Below are 12,165 nucleotides of genomic sequence, written 5' to 3'. Positions count from 1 at the left end.
TACATGGTAGTCGAACAAGATAAGGGATCAAAATCTGACAGTCGATTTTACTCCCCTTCGTTAAGAAAAGGTTTAACGATGATATCTAATTGTTGCTATTTCCACTCTGAAGCAATATTACGGTATGGTATGAAATGATAATCATAAAAATAGTTTTGGAATAAATTTTAGATGTAATTAAAAAGACACAACACTCGTTCATCCATACGACTATTGATTATATGAATAACGTTTAGGAAACAATAAATGTTGGTTCGCTATTAATAATCATAGCTTAATCTGTTTAGAGTAATACTACCGTAAACGCAAGCTGTGGTCTGGTAGATTAAAGGTTTTTTATTCTTATAAAGTTTTAATATTCTTACATTTCAATTTAATTGCTTTCAAAATGTAACCTATTATGATATTTAACAATAACAATCAGCTCTTTTAGGCTAAAGCTTCTTCATTCTTGAATGTGATAGATATAAAATTTTGTAAGCCAATTAAAATCAAATTTCAGATTATATATGTTTGCAACAACAAAAAATAAGCCATATTAGAATATCTGCATTTAATGAATTGTTGACATGAATAGTTTTTTTAACTATTACGGCATGACTGCATATAGTTAAAATACTCAATCTTAATCGGTGTACTAGTGGACCAATGAAACACCGACCATTACGTAGCTGGAGAAACCCCATCTGAAACGGTTTACCGGTTATGACGTTGAATATATAAATATTAATTAACCCAAATGGGTGAAAGGCCAAACCTTCGTGCACGATTTATGTCACTTTTGGGGCCATATGGGAACACATCACGGTTTAGATTACCTAAATCAAAACCTTCCTGCATGAATCCTCAACGCAGAACGTCAAAATCATGGGTAATACAGCACATAAAATGCAACTAATCCGCATAATCCCGTCCATTATGGAATTTATAATCAGAAACCACAGCTGTCCTAGTGTTCGTATGAATAAACGTCAGTACGAGCAGAGTCTAACATTGTAGCCACCAAATAACATAGAAATTAGATTTACCGGTTTATTATTAACAACATCCTTATATGCAAACATAAGAAATCAGATAATAATCGGTTTCAGGCAAACATGTCGTACTTAACATCGTAGTTGGAATAACAGCTCACAACTAAGTCGACCATCGTCATGGGTCTGCAAGCGAAAATTTTTCCCATAAGTCGCATCCAGCTTGACATGCATTTTCAGGGGGACAATTATCTGGAACAACGACGGGTACCTGTTGCATATTAACAAGCATGTCAAACCACATAGCTGTTAAGACACTAATTAGGCAATGATAAGGAAACGCCTTGCAGCATGAACATTGTACTGGCTAAATCATACTTATGCACACAATGATTTGCATGAACGATTTGTGAAGACGCTGGCTTAATAAAAGCCAAGTTGTATCTTGTGACTTTAATGTTATTAAAACGAGGACTGCCGCTATACCATCGTCGGGCATTGTATATACCCGCAAAACAGGTAACATGTTAACACACAGTTCAATGGGAATCAAAAAATTTACACACAGACAATTGCCTACGTGCATTAATCACTAACTGTATTTTATTTACACACACACAAATTTTCTAAAATTTTTAGAAAACATATGTGCAGGAACATAATAATGAAATACCTACTGCTGCTCCAAAAACACCGTTTAGTTGAGTTCAGAGATTTAGATGGCATTAATATTAAACCGTTCCATAGAGTTAGTTTTATTGCTAACGTCGTATACTAAATAGACCATGCAGGAATAAGTTAGGTGGTAACCTTCGTTCGCTTGCGTTTATTTCTCCCAGCAAGTGATTGTTTGTTCCTGGGTGAAGCTTGTGCGCCTCCGTTGGGGCATCTAGTCCTCCGGTGCCCGAGCTTCCCGCATGTGCTGCACTTTCTTTTCGTTTTCGGCGCAGAACCGCCTGCTTGACTCATCCGACCCGTGCCTTTTGTCCTGACACGAATGGGGTCCTTCACCCCGCAATCATTTGCTGTTGTCATATTATCCGTTAATGGTCTTAAGCCGTACTTTATTTCAAGGAACAGAGCATCGCTCATAAGCTTGTTTGAGTAAAGCTTGAAGTCTTCATCGCTCATGCAAGCAACGCGCCCTAAACGCTTACACAGCTGGGAGAAAGCACCCAATCGTGTCCTATAGGTCACACTTGGTTCAGCAATGTGTTGCTCACCACATTGGTTATGTATCTCCAATTTGGCTGCCTTAGACCACCTACGCATCACCAGGCTTTCAGGGATTTCCACCAAGTCTAGCCTTACACAAACGGAAAGGATATGCACACAAGGAATGCCAAACGACTCCATACGCATGCAGCTGCAACTAAATCTGTTCGAGATATGGTCCCTATAAACCTTCCAATTCATCTCAGGCCTCCGATACTTCTGAAGAGTATATGCATGAGGGTTGTCACTGTCATCAAATTCACATATTCTAACACGAACACACCGTTTCAAGCTATCCCGGTATCTGAGAAATATTTCGCGGGTGAACATAGTCCATCCAGACTTTTCCAGCTCAACGAACTCCGTTTGTAGCACAGGTGTTCCGTACCATGAACGAAAGTCTAGCTCATCCTCGGTGTCACGCAGAAAATCCACACACCTTTGAAAATTTCTCACAAATTCTAACACCCCGTACCTGCTCTCAACAAACCTCCCTAGTTTGGCGTGTAGTGACTCGCACCTAGAGGTTGTCCGTACTCCAGCAAAAAATCTACCACGAATGTATGCGGTTGCCCAAGCGTGCTTTTTGGTGTACAAGTCCTTAACCCACTCAACCTCCCTCACACCGCACTCATTTACCATTGACTCCCAATACGCTTCGAACTCTTCGATTTCCATATCTGCCAGCATGCAGTGTCTAAACATTTGTGTGAATCTCGGGTCGCTTATGTTAGCAGTCGAGTTCCTCAGCAGATGCCAGGCACACAACCGATGATGTGCGTCAGGAAAAACAGTGCGGATTGCTATACGCATCGCCGGGTCGCCATCCGTGATGACTGATTGCGGTGCCTTACCTTGCATGCATTCCAGAAACTGCCTAAGAACCCAAATATATGACTCCTGCGATTCGCATGACACCATTGCTGTTCCGAATACGCATGTCTGGTTGTGGTGGTTTACTCCGGAAAATACTACAATAGGTAGGTTGTACTTGTTGCGGCCATAGGTTGCGTCGAATGCTAGCACATCGCCGAATATCGCATAATCTTCCTGACAACGACCATCGCTCCAAAACAAGTTGCATAGGTGTTGCCCTGATCCCAACTTGTAGCGCCAAAACATTTTCCCATCCATGCGTGCCAGACCTTCCAAGTACCTAACAGCTGCACTTACGTCTCCGCCTTGCAGACCTCTCTGTTTCCGTATCTCATTATACATATCTTGCTTTGTGAATGTTACCAGGTTAAAACCCCCTAGTTGTGCTGCGAAGGACTCATAAATCTTAGGTATGCTAATCCCAAGCTCTCTCATGGTTGTTAGCTGAGCAACTTCTACCTCAGATATCTTCCTGTGTGACCGCAGATAATCAACAAGCTTCCCATACGCAAGTTCGTGGTTATGCTCGTCGACAAAACGCGAAACATACCACCTCCCACTACCCTCTTTCCTCTTTATCCTCATCTCCGCCAAACATCCACATCGGGTTACAGCCTTATGCTCCCTTTTGCGATCAACCTTTTCCAACCATTTCTTCTCTCGAAATCCTTGCCTATTACAAACAAACGTGTACCGCACTATCTCTTCGGCAGTGTTTCTAACCGTCTTGCCTCGCCTTGATGCAAAGCCCTTTAGTCGGCTGTAATTGTTGTAGAAGCCGCTTGCCTCCTGAGGTGAAAAGAACTCCATTTCAAGAACATCTTCAGCTCGCAACCCATCCAAACCCAAAAAAACGGGCAACATCGAAGCCCCCCTACCTTCCCAATCGGATGACTCAGCATCTTCCTCCACTCTGGTATCATACATTGTGTCCTGAAATAACAAGACAAACATTATGCTACCAGCTGCCATTATGTGCAATGCATTCTGTTTAAATATTGCATATCCATGCATATTAACACTAAATAACATCAAAGCCTTGCATTTTAAATTAGTCAAAATGTATATCTTGCAGATGCGATCTTAAACGCATCAGACTCGTCACATCATAGTCACCACATAGAATATAACTTGTCACAGCATAACCCTCACCCATGCTAACAGTAAAACCAACTCCATGAACAATACCACCCAGCTGGTGTAACAGACCGTTCCCATCCAACTCGAACCCACCCACACACTATACAGATTGGCACGTGTACCCGTCGTACCTGTGGATTCGACACACCAGCATTGCCCTCCATCCAATTGTCCAGAAGAGGCTCATTCCACATACACGCATCCTTGCAAAACTTGCTACTTGATGCCATTATTACCTGAAAGCCAAAAATGTCAAACTATAACAAACAATAAACAAGGGATTGCACAAACTTCTTTGCCACAGTTACTATAATCAACTTGCCCGAATCAAAACTGACTCAGCCTATCAATGAAAAATTATGACACTTACATACAACAAAAACCCTTACTTTACCACCACATCTACTATCCAACATGCTTCCAACATCATGACAGCCTCCACTTCCCTACTACATACACAAACTTCCAAAAACACCACATGCATTACAACTACGACACAAAGAACCAAACACGTTCACCGTTAATTCCTAACATTACTAACAATACAGTTAGGTACAAAGCAATTTGTAAAAAAATAAATGCCGACGGCTTTTTCTTAAAAAAACAGAGTACAATAACGCATTCTTTGGAGCAGCAAATTCAAGAGTTTGTAACCGGATTAAGCAACAAAATCGATTACCTCAACTTTTTTCACAGGACAATTTCTGCTCAATCATCTCATTGCATCAACAATGGGGTTAAAACAACATTAACACATCACACAAATTTTCAACAACATCATACAATATCTTTTCATAATTATCAAGAACAACAACAACATCGAATTAGGGTAGTAAAAACTCCATTATTTCAGAGACAGCTTAAACTTTCAGCAACAATGTCACAATGGAGAAATTAAATTGAAAACAAAACGGAAAATGGCAGAATGAGTTCCACGCATCGACGGACTTACACAGGGCGATCGGACCCACGCGTCGACGAACACAATTGCGCGATCTCCACCGCCTTTAATTAACACGACCCGCGATCTATGCTGAGAACTGGTGCGATCGGCCGGGTGAGATAAACAACGCCTCCGCTGCGATGACCATTTACTTACATTCCAACCTCCGCCGATATCACCGATCCACTACTCGAAGGTCACCGTCACTTTAACTACATACACAAACAACACAAACGATGAGAGATGAAGACCGCCTCGAAGCCTCCATGGGTGAGACCACAATATCAGATTAGGGCATATGGGGTTTTCCAAAACGACAGCGTATTACATCCCAAGCACTCTACCTCTTTCGCCAGCTTGCTGAGGGGCTACTCGGCTTCACTTTTCCTTTGAGCTGAGCACTCCTCCTGTCGTCATTTTTGACTTTCTTCAGGGACATTCACGTCATTTCACAACCCGCTACAGGACAAACTCGAAAAAATTAACCGGCCGTACATGGATCATCAGAGATCCAAAAAAGTGGTCTGGACCACTTGAAAACCTTCCTATATTATTAAGGGTTTAGATTGCATTACTTTTTCCTCTAAAGTAAATGAGCAACTTCAGAGGAGCCAAATCCGTTTAATGGTGTACTTATTTATGCTTTTACTTATTTTAACGGTTATGAAAAAGTAAATGTATTAACGTGCTTATTTTAAATGGATAGTTCATCTTCACTATTATTTAAAATGTACTGTTATCTTTTCTATCATTTAAAATTGTCCATCTTTTTTATTATTTGAAACGTTTTATTTTTAAGAGTTTAGTCTAATTTAAATTATTAATAATTTTTATTATTTTAAAAATTATATTTAATTATTTATATATACATATATCTAGTTTACATTATAAACAAAATAATTTTTTACATATCTCATTTACAATCTATACAAGATATATAAAAAGTACTTGATCAAGGGTGGCAGATTCCAGAACAGTCATGTGTTTCTTGGTAATTCTGATCTTTGAATTAATAATGCACTTATTAGTCTTTATACTAAGAGTGGTGAAGTACGAGAAGCACATGTTACTTTTGATAAAGGGTTATTCTCCATATACAAGTGTTTTTTTGTACAAGTTATATAAGTCATTTATATTCACGCGCTTTTACGTTTTTTTCCGTGCCTCTTCTTCTTCTTAATTTTTTTTCTCGTTATCGTCGCATCAACACCACCTTTTCTTTCTCCTCCACTTCCTCCATTTTTTATTGAAATTTCTTCTCCTCTTTTTTTTTTCTCTTTTTCCTTCATCATCAGTTATCTCGTTATTGAAAATAATAAATAATTCAGGTTCAGATTGTCAATTGAACAAGAACAAAATTGATTATTGTTTTGAATCCAATAAAGTGGATAAGGTGTGGTTCAATTTAGAAGAAAAAATATAGCATTAGAAAAAATATTTTTCTACAGCAAATTTGGGTGTAGTACGAAGATATTTGGGTGTATTTTAAGAATTTTTGGGTGTATTTTTATTTTGATAAGTTTTGTATGATTCAAAGCTCTTCCTCTTTCTCCTTATCATCTTCTACTGTTTCTTCTTTTTTTATCTTCATCATCTTCTTCTTCTTCTTTTTTTCTTATTCATCTTTTCTTTTTTATTTTACCTTATCAAGTTTCTTCTTGTTTTACTCCCTTAACAAGAATAAAAACAAAAAAATCAAACAAAGAAGAAGAAAAAACACATAATGCTGCAGAATTACTTGGAAGAGGATGAACTTATATTTATTTAACTAAAACACAGAAAGAAATAAAGAAAAAAGAAGAAGAAAAAAAACAAAACATTAGAGAAAATATTTTTCTGTATTTGCAGCAAATTTAGGTGTAACATGAAGATATTTGGGTGTAACACGAAGATATTTGGGTGTATTTTTATTCTGATAAGTTCTGCATAATTCAAAACTCTTCCTCTTCCTTCTTTTCATCTTCTACTGCTTCTTTTTCCTCATCTTCTTATTTCGTTTTCTTATAATTCTTTTTGGGAGAAAAAATCAAACAAAGAAGAAAAAATACATAATGTTGCAAAATCAATAGAAAGAAGAGGAGAAAAAAATGCAGCAACAACAACAATAATAAAAAAACGATGAAGATGAAACACGCAAAGAAAAAGAAGGAGAAACGCAAAAAGGAAGGAGAAGAAGAAGAAGGAAGAGGAGGAGGAGAAGGAGGAATGTGAAGAAGAAGAAGTATCTTCCATAATGGTGAATGAGAGCGCGCTTTGAAAACGGTTGAGTAACGCGCGTGTTATCACGCTCCAGTGGGTGAATGTAGTTTTTATTAGATTTAGCCCAACTTATAAAACTTGTAAGGCAGAAAGACTTGTATGTGTAGCATAACTCTTTGATAAAATATTTGTCAAAGACAATATATCATAGAATTTATTGGTATCAGATTTTAGATATTTTAAAGAAGTACTAAAACAATTTGCTCAAATGTGTAAAATTAGTAAAATTAGACAGGAAATCAATCCATTCACGTCTGGTTATGTACTTAATGCTACTGCCAATGTTACTAATGTTACATGAGGGAAGTAAATTTAGGGTCATCAAACAGGTTAGTCTAGTTCATTTAGGTTTGGTTTGTTAAATTTGTGAGTTAAATGGATTAGCTCGTTTAAGTCTGTTTTATTCGCAGGTCAGAATTTTTTAGTTCAAATCATTTATAGTTAATTTGATAGGTTAAACGGATCAATTTGTTTATCATTTAATTTTATTTTTTAAAAATTATTTTAACAAAAAATACAATTTTTAGATAAAAAATCTTTTAAAAATAATATTTTTTTAATTGATGGTTGAATTTTCGGGTCGGACCATGAGGAATATCAACTAAAGGTGCTGCTTTTTAAAAAAAATGTTAAAAATAAACGGACTACCCATTTAACTCACGGATTAGCCCATTTAACCCGTTATTTTCTCGGGTTAATCGAACTCAGTCCGTTTAGCCTGAAGTTTAAATTGACTTAATTTTAGAAGTAAAACTCACCTAGTTAAATAAATAATTAGACTAACTCAATTAATTTAGCCCATTTTAACGGCTCTAAACAAATTCATGCAACGACTAAAAAAAACAATTATGATTCAGAAAATGAGATTTCTAATATTTTAATCACGTTATATTCAAAATGTATTAGTGTTATGGTAGGTTCTCGCTGTGCAATGCGATTAGTGGTAGTTGGCTCTTTTTGAAAATTTTTTAAATGCAATCGAATCCATTCTTTCAGCAATCAAACAACACACAAAGTCTCGTGCGACCAAAATTCTCCACGTACCTTTTCTCAGATCTGCTAGACTTTCACCTTATATGGTTCAAATCGACGTCATTTCTTTCTCCTTATTTTTGAAGGATTATTATGTATTTATAACATGTAGCGAAAAAAAAGAAAACAATCATAAAGATTTATTTTATACTTAAATTTTATTTAAATAAATAATATATAAATCAGATCTAAATACTTGTAGATGCTCATAAAAGTCACTTTTTCTTTCGATAATACGAAAGCACTATGCGTATTCACACTGAGACTAACTTTTTTGTCAACTTCTTGATCAGCGGACATCTGATCTAAATTGAGAAACCTCTTGCAACTTTTTGCACGCCATAAAATTCTTCTCCAAGAATTAGACTCACATACATTTATATGTGTAGAGGTATAGGAATAAAACTCTTCTGTTTTATTTTCATCTATTTCCTCTACTCTTGGCATACAAATATATAGTATGATATTTGTTGCTTATTTTAAATTTGAATCTCAATTCAAATTTAAATCATACTTGTTATTTTAAACTTGAATTTTTTAAATTTATGAATCATATCATAATTCAATTTGAAACAGAATTAGTTAGGATTTCATCCAAATTTACTATTCAAACTTAGGAATAAAATAACTAATTATTTTCAATTATCATATTATTATTATATTATATTTTTTGTGCTAGAAAAGAATATAATAATATTCCATTTGAATTAATATAATTATTTATTTGATCAATTAAAATAATAATTAAATAATTCTATAAAAAGATTAGAACACTTGTTAGTGTGTGACTCCATAGGTTCAATACTAAGCGGGTAGTAAACTAGTCATACTAATTTTACTAATCAAGATTGGCGTCTAGCAACACTCCTCAACGACCCGATAATATGAAGTAATCTATTTTTATTAAGAATCTCATAAGAACAAAGTATAATTTCTTCCATTTTTCTATCTCTTGGTTAACCTTTAGAGTATGGTTTAATTGTTAAACTCTAACTTGTTACTATTATTATAATGAACTGTGAATGACCTAATAAACTCATTTCTTCATTCATTCATTCAAAATCTTTTGGCCAATATTTTATTCATCTCAGTCATTATAATCATGGAGCTCAAACTCTTTACCGAGAGTTGACGGATTTCTTATTAACTAATCATTAATTCTACAAGTATTTAAATCATACCCAATATCCATTCAACTAGCATCTTAGGGTATTAGGTGTCCAGAATCAAAATATAATAAATATATTATTAATTACTACGATAGTCGCAGGTCAAAGGAAACTCTATTACCATGTTCATCTTGAGAATATCCTATTGACTAATATGTGGTAATTATAACAATTAGAAATTCTCAAAGTGAGTCTGTTCAATGGTTATATTTCTATATGTACCATATATATATATAATTTAATAAATGAGATTTATTAATCTTTATCCAATGAAGACCATTATTAACGTTCTTTTTAATAATTCTATGATTAAGAATAATTTAAATTAAATTATAAAAGATTTATCTCTCAATATATTATGATTAATGTCACAATGATAAATTTTTAAATTTAATCAAAAATCTTATTATATTAACATTTTAATAAAATCACAATAACAAATTATTTAACATATAATTGATTAGATTGTCATCATATTATTTATTCCCAACAACTTTAAACAGGACGAGTGACAAAGAAGCAAAAACAACCATAGCGAGCGGCAAAATACCACGAACGACCAGTGCCAACACCGAGCCATATAGACTTTGACATGGTGGTAAGTGAAAAGTGGAATCGAAGGATCGAAGGTCCGAAGAAGGCGGCTAAATCTTAAAGGAAAGAAGAAGCATGTGACACATGAAATTAGTAGTTAATTTTTATTAAATTTGTATACGTATTATACAAAAATATATATTAGCTAATTTTAATAATTGATTTTAATATATATTTAATAATTTTATTTAATTTTATATAATTTTATGACAAGATTGTCCAGTTATTTTTAATTTATATTTATTTTATAATAATAATTTCAACCACAAGTTAAAGGCTGTATTTTTTTTTTCGTCCGTGCGTCGAAAACCGCGGGCTATAGCCCTAGCTATAATCATAACGATGAATTGACAGATGCACATAATCTGATCTATGTAAGGTTGCCCATCCGAACCGGTACATTGTTTAATATGCATAAAGACAATATGTTCTCATCAGTAATAAAAAAAATTGAGACTCCTATGTCATTTTCTAAATTATCTTTTTAATCGATAATTAAGAAAAAAAGTTGATTTTTTAATTTTTATGTTTTTAAAAAATAATTAAAAGTATGAACTAAGACTCTTCGCCGTTAAAAAACAAAAGTAAAAAAGAAAAGGACAATAAGTTGAGCATGAGAGCCAAATGCTTGTGAAAAATGTGATAGGAGTTACATTGATGAATACAAGGAGATACGCCAAATTGTATTCTTAATCGTATGACTTATTTAAATTATTAATTTCAATTAAGCAATGCATATGGCAATTAATAGTTAGTATTATAGTTATAATGCTTTGTGTGATCAGTGGTGGTGAGAGGTCGACAAGTCCTATATTTCCAGAATTAAATTAGCTCAATAGGATAAGATCACTAACGTCAACTACAAATAATTAAAATTATAATCTTTAGTCGTTGTCATTCTTTTAAACGAATTATGTCAACTCCCGATAAACACGAGTACATTCTACGAAGGATATTCTTCACAGATTGTTCCATAGAGGAAATTGATAATTTTAAATTTTTTCATTTAGAAGTGTTTATTATTGCATTGTGGAAATTAAACAGTGCTTATAAATATATCTCGGGTACCGTTATACATATAATTTTTTTTTTGTATATAAGTTATACAAATTAATCCAAATTCAACAAATTAAAATCTATTTTCATAACATGCGCGTGAAAATTACGTTTCTCTTTATATCCTGCATTCTTCTTCCTTCTCCTATTTCTTTTTTTTCTCCTTTTTCTTTGTATTTCTTCTCATTTTTTTTCACGTGTTTCATCTTTATTGTCGTTTTTTTATTACTGTTGTTGTTCCTGCATTTTTTCCCTCCTCTTTTTTCTATTGATTTTACAACATTATGTATTTTTTTCTTTATTTAATTTTTTCCTCCTAAGAAGAATTATGAGAATATGAAATAAGAAGATAAAAAAGAAGAAGAAGCAGAAGATGAGGAGGGGGAAGAATAAGAGTTTTTAATTATGCAAAACTTATCAATATACATACACCGAAAATTCTTAAACAATACACCCAAATTTGCTGCAAATATGGAAAAATATTTTCTCTAATGCTGCATTTTTTCTTCTTTTTTTTCTTATTTCTTTATTTCTTTCAATTGAATGAATGTAAGTTTATCATCTTCCAAGTAATTTTGTACCATTATGTATTTTTTCATCTTCTTTGTTTTATTTTATTTTTTATTCTTGTTAAGAGAGTAAAACAAAAAAAAACTTGAGAAGATAAAACAAGAAAAAAAGATGAATAAGAAAAAAAAGAAGATAATGATGATAATGAAAAATAAGAAGAAGCAGAAGATAAGAAGGAGAGAGAAGAATAGTTTTGAATTATGCAGAACTTATCAGCACACGTTCACCAAAATTCTTAAACAATACACCAAAATATCTTCGTGTTACACCTAAATTTGCTGCAAATACAAAAAAATATTTTTTTTAACGCAAAACGTTTACATTACATTCAATTCAA

The 12,165-nt window shown here is 33.9% G+C and overlaps 1 protein-coding gene across 1 annotated transcript; it reads right to left on the bottom strand.

The window, feature by feature from the left end:
* Positions 1-1,152: 1,152 nt before the first annotated feature.
* On the bottom strand, positions 1,153-6,213 carry LOC130980320 (protein FAR1-RELATED SEQUENCE 5-like). The gene is made up of 6 exons (XM_057904011.1): positions 6,097-6,213; positions 5,158-5,334; positions 4,528-4,548; positions 4,337-4,441; positions 1,785-4,052; positions 1,153-1,245 (listed from the first exon to the last, which is right to left on the bottom strand). Exons 1-6 carry the CDS (start codon positions 6,211-6,213, stop codon positions 1,153-1,155), a joined length of 2,781 nt encoding a protein of 926 aa, XP_057759994.1.
* Between the last annotated feature and the right edge of the window lie 5,952 nt (positions 6,214-12,165).

The sequence above is a fragment of the Arachis stenosperma genome, chromosome 5 (assembly GCF_014773155.1).
Source record: "Arachis stenosperma cultivar V10309 chromosome 5, arast.V10309.gnm1.PFL2, whole genome shotgun sequence".
Lineage (NCBI taxonomy): Eukaryota > Viridiplantae > Streptophyta > Magnoliopsida > Fabales > Fabaceae > Arachis > Arachis stenosperma.
The sequence above is the reverse complement of the archived record's forward strand: the minus strand, read 5'-3'. Positions and strand labels throughout refer to the sequence as shown.

Bases quoted from the DNA above. Each gene is read 5' to 3' on its own strand.
- LOC130980320 (XM_057904011.1), bottom strand. From the start codon at position 6,213: ATGTGCTTCTCGTACTTCACCACTCTTAGTATAAAGACTAATAAGTGC. The intron at 4,053-4,336 runs GTACGACGGGTA...ATATTTAAACAG, and splicing joins CTGGTGTGTCGAATCCACAG to AATGCATTGCACATAATGGC. The intron at 1,246-1,784 runs GTTACCACCTAA...AATATGCAACAG, and splicing joins ATAAACGCAAGCGAACGAAG to GTACCCGTCGTTGTTCCAGA.